This window comes from Protobothrops mucrosquamatus, unplaced genomic scaffold (genome assembly GCF_001527695.2).
Source record: "Protobothrops mucrosquamatus isolate PMUCROS unplaced genomic scaffold, P.Mucros_1.0 scaffold1701, whole genome shotgun sequence".
NCBI lineage: Eukaryota > Metazoa > Chordata > Lepidosauria > Squamata > Viperidae > Protobothrops > Protobothrops mucrosquamatus.
Genome location: NW_015387853.1, coordinates 53,001 through 57,834, shown reverse-complemented (window position 1 = coordinate 57,834; position 4,834 = coordinate 53,001). Strand labels below are relative to the sequence as shown.

The 4,834-nt window shown below is 47.4% G+C and overlaps 1 protein-coding gene across 1 annotated transcript in view; it reads left to right on the top strand.

Moving 5' to 3' along the window:
- The window catches only part of KIF20B (kinesin family member 20B), an 86,210-nt gene that overhangs the window by 70,722 nt on the left and 10,654 nt on the right, over nucleotides 1-4,834 (top strand). Inside the window, exon 31 of the mRNA XM_029285439.1 lies at nucleotides 4,023-4,112. Coding sequence (XP_029141272.1) covers nucleotides 4,023-4,112 — 90 coding nt within the window. The remainder of the gene's footprint in view (nucleotides 1-4,022; nucleotides 4,113-4,834) is intronic.

The following is a 4,834-nucleotide window of genomic DNA, read 5'->3' as shown; positions in this document are numbered from 1 at the left end:
CCCAAACTGTAACCTCTTCACCTTGAAAGCCCCACGATGGGTGACAATAGTTTGGGCCTCAGCTGCTGCATCATCAACAGGCAGCTGTTGATATGCTTGAGCCAGATCAAGCTTAGCAAAAAATTTTCCCTCCTTGAGAGAAGCCAGAATGTGGCTCACTACAGGCACAGGATAAGCATGTTGCTGTAGGGCCTTGTTTGGTGTGCACTTGTAGTCAGCACAAATCCGGATGTCCCCGCTTGCCTTTAAAGGCGTTACAATGGGGGTTTCCCACGGGCTGGAATCTACAGGCTCTAGAATGCCTTGCTGGAGCAACTTGTTCAGTTCAGCGTCAATCTTACTCTTAAGAGCAAATGGTACTCTCCTAGGTTTAACCCTGATGGGCTGTACCGTTGGATCTAGCTTTAGTGAAACTGGAGGTCCTGTGTAGGACCCTAGTGTCACACCGTCCGTTGACGACTGAGCAAAACCCAAAACGCAGGTACGGTGTGCATTCAGTTGAAGTTTATTCGGTCTGAAACAAAGTCAGCACTGGGAGTGGCTTGCTCCCAGTGCTGTAAATAGAGGTGCCACGCCCCAACCTCCCGCCCCCAGCCACAAGCCAGCATCCGCCCTGCCCTGATTAAAGTTCCTTCAGTCCAACCCCGCCCCTCCCCAGAGTCCGTCATGCCCCACTGCCTCGCCTGGTCTTCCTTCCCAGCCGCTCCCTGGCCGCCAAAGTCCCGGGCCGGTTCCCACGGATGCTCCGGCGTTGCAGCTCCACCGCGGTGTGTAACAGCTGGCTGGCGCGACCCCTCCCCCACCGCAGCCTTCCTGGCCTGGCCCAGCCCGGTTACGGCGTTCTCGGCCCCTCCGGCGCTGTCGGTGACGACCCGGCCTTGCGCAGCGTCACCCGGCTCCGCCCCATCGTACGGCGCCTCCAGCACCCCTCCGCCGGCTGTCTTCGGCGGTTCGGGTTGCTTTGGCTCTGGCGCGACGGCGGAGAGCAGGCAGGAGGGGGAGGAGTTGCTGCTGGATCCCCGGCGGCGAGGCGCGCGGGCCGCTGGGCTTCCGGGTATGTGCTGGGCCGCGGCGGGCGGTTTCGGCGGCGTTTCGGTGGGGCGGGCGGCGGCGGCGGCTGGCGTTTTGGTGGGGCGGGCGGCGGCGGCGGCTGGCCTCCCCGGGCGGGCTCCCACACCCCGCCAGCGGATGGCACGCCTGGTGGGGCGTGACACCTAGTTCAGAACTGAACACATCTGCAAACTCCTTGCATACGTCTGCAAGGGTCTCTGTTTGCAACTTATGTAGCCCTGTTACTTGTATTCCCAAGGCCTCAAACCAATCGAGTCCAATGAGACTCGTTTGCTCACCCCCCACAACCAACACGTCTAGGGGGCCTGCAAAATTCTTATACTGTACCTTAAGGGTGGCCTCCCCCTTAACGCACACTTGAGAATTTTGGAAATCCGTAAGGATTACATTAGAAGGCCTTAACGAAACTTGCTGGCCACTGCTGCTGCAGATTTTGTGAAATGTGTTGAGGGAAATTATGGATAGGGCAGACCCCATGTCAAGTTCCATCGACAATGGAACTCCCTGCAATTTCACTTTAAGAGATAGTTTCTTTTTAAGGGGTTTGTGTGTGCCTATTCTTAAAATGTTCCGGCGTGTTGCACAGAACCCCACCCTGTTTTGACTGGGCACCCTGTTACCTTTCAGATTCAATTCTTCCTTCGGTTGTACCTTCTGTCGACCCAGGCAGACCGCAGCGATGTGGCCTTTCTTCCCGCACGCTCGGCAAATGGCAGAACGGAACCGACATTCCGCTCGCTTGTGGCGTCCACCGCATCTGAGGCAACGAAGCTCAGCTGGGCCCTTGTCCTGACGATCTTTGGACCTCCTCCCAGCTGCTTGGTAAAGCTTGTCCACCTCTTCTTCAGGATCTTCTTCCGAATCCTCTCGCATGTCTTCCTTGTGGATGGTGGCGGTTTCTGGAGCGCTTCGATTAGGCCGCATGTTCTTGACCGCCCCACCTGCAGCTTCTTCTGCTGAAACCTCTCGCAGAGCATCTTGGAAAGAGACATCTTCCTTGGCGAACAGCTTCTGCTGTAAGTCTCTGTTCCTCAGGCCGCACACAAAACGATCATGCAGTCTTTCCTCTAAGTCCTTGAAATCACACGGTTTAGCTGCTCTTCTCAAAGCTGCAGTGTATTCTTTTGCTGATTCCCCAGCTCGCTGATCCCTCTGTTCAAATGTGTGCCTCCAAGCAATGACAGATTGCTTGGGCTGGAAGTGTTCCTTTAAAACTTTCTTCAGATCGGAGTATGACACTGTTTCCAGCGAGGCCGGGGCGATTAGGTTCTCGGCGATTTCAAAGGCGTCTTGCCCACAAACGCACAACATTGTGGCAGCCTTTAAGCCTTCCTCCCTTATCTGGTTTACGCGGAAGTAAGTCTCGACTCTTGCAACGTAAGATTCCCAGCTCTCGGGGTGAGAGACATCGAATTCCGCTAAACGCCCAACTTTCGCCATGATCGAGGATCAGGGTCTTCTTCAGCCGCACGCACCCTCCAGCGATTTCGTACTGGCAGGATAAACGCTGACTTCAACGCCGTTTTTCCTCTTCCGGACTTCTTTGGGTGAGTCTTCAAGCTTCCCTAGCTGTATAGACTGGATCCCACCTTCGTCGCCAGTGTTAAGTCCGGAGAATAATGGCGCTTGAGACGATGCATTTCTAACAAGTCTTTATTCTCTGCTTCCAATCTACGAACAACCCGAGCAGAGGCACGCAGGCCTCTATTTATACCTTCTGATCCCCGGGGAAATCCAACCAATCACAAGGCGGTCTTTTCCCACCTTGCGCATGCGCGCAAGGCCGGCGCCACTCAGTCTGGTCCCGGGCAGCTTTTGCAAATGCCCGGGACTCTTGCAACATCCCGAGCCTGCTTTTGCCGGCTCAGGACACAACACTATCTATCTGTCTGTCTGTCTGTCTGTCTGTCTGTCTGTCTGTCTGTCTGTCTGTCTGTCTGTCTGTCTGTCTGTCTGTCTGTCTGTCTATCTATCTATTTTTGTTAAATTTATTTGCCGCCTATCTCACCGTGGGCTATTTGCCTTCTCTAAATTCCTCTTTCTTTATTCCTTTACTCCTTACTCTCTTTACTCCTTCTCAGGATTTTACTTTCCTATCTTCTAGCACAGGGGTCCCCAACCTTTAGACTCTTTTTCCTTCATGAAAAACATAATGGGCAATAAAATATTATACAATCTCTAAATTCAGACTGAACCACAAACTAATGCATGCGAAGCGATTGCAAGTATTCATTCTTGCTTAAGAAGTGCCTGTATGTATGAGATCAAAACCCAACCACTCTGATATACTTAGTGAAAATCCTCAGCACTCAGAAGCCAGATGGTGTTCAGTGAGAAATTGCTGAACATTCTCCCAGAGACCTGTGGCTGATCCTAAGTCCTTCATTCTAAAATTGGAATGGTGTCTAATGTAATATAAAGCAAAGCAGTTCTTGTTGCAAAAATAAATAAATAAAATAATTTATAAAGTATATAAAAATGACATAAGAGTTTATCTTCATTTGGAAGCATGTTCCTTTCATATTCTCGTGTTAAACAGTACGGAGTTAATACTGAACAGGACAGAATTATAAATGTGCCCAAAATACAGTTGGCAGTATCCTTCTTCCTTGACTGAAGTTCCTGGAGGTTACAACATCTAGAAAAGCACAGATTGCTCTGTCCCTGGTGGAATAACTCATGATTATTGGAAAATTGCCTTGGAATTAATTTGAATTTAAGATGAACCATAGCAAATATATAATGAGATGTAAATGCCTTCCCATGAGATCTCATAAGAGTTTGGCTTTTAATTTTTTTTATTTTTTTAATGTCTGAGATAACATACTCCGTCAAATCTGTGAAAAGATTGACAGTCTTGGTTAAAGCTGTCCCATTTCCCACTAAGAAATATTTAACAGGCCAATATGGAGACTGTAGCTCAGTACTAAACACACCTTTCTCTTTCTAAGGACTCCTTGGAAAATGAAAATGAAAAGAATGTAAAATTGCCAGCTAATATGAATGTATGGTCTGATTCATTAAGGAGACAAGGAAAAAAGGTATGCTAGTTAGTAACTTTAATATAGTGCTGCTGCAGTAGTTGACATGGAATAACTTTATTTTGATGATATAATAATTTAATTATTATATTGCATACTTTCCTGATTTGAGCAATTATATAAAGCACATATTCTGTTATATTGCAGATAAAAAGGAGATAAATCATCAAGGACACTAGCTTGCCTTAGACCAGTGTAAAGAGCTCTTCCTTTTCTTCTAGCAAATAATTATCTTTTTCTCCTCTCCAAAGTACACATGCAAAGTACTTTAAAGTACTTTTTATTAACCTATGAACACCCAATCTTCATTATCTAAGCCTTTAGCCTATTTAAGGGGTGTCAAACTGCCGGCCCACGGGCCGGGTGCATCATAGCAATAAATAATAATAAACTTTATTACGGTCATAGACCAGCAATAGCCATCACTTTTTACAATATATTAAATAATAATAATAATAGTAAAAATAGTACTAACATTAATAGTAAATAATAACATACATGTTCTCAAATAATAAAATACATGTTCTCAAAATGTTAGGGTCACTCCCTAGTTTACGTGAGTGGATAGCCGATTAATGTGTGAGTAAATATAATGTTCCAAACATTATTAGAGATATCTCCCGAAAATTGGCACAAATTGACGACTATAGGTCTGTAACCAATTTTTTTCTTGTGGACATTGCCGCAACACAGTATTTTGCCACTGCATGCGTGATAGAAGG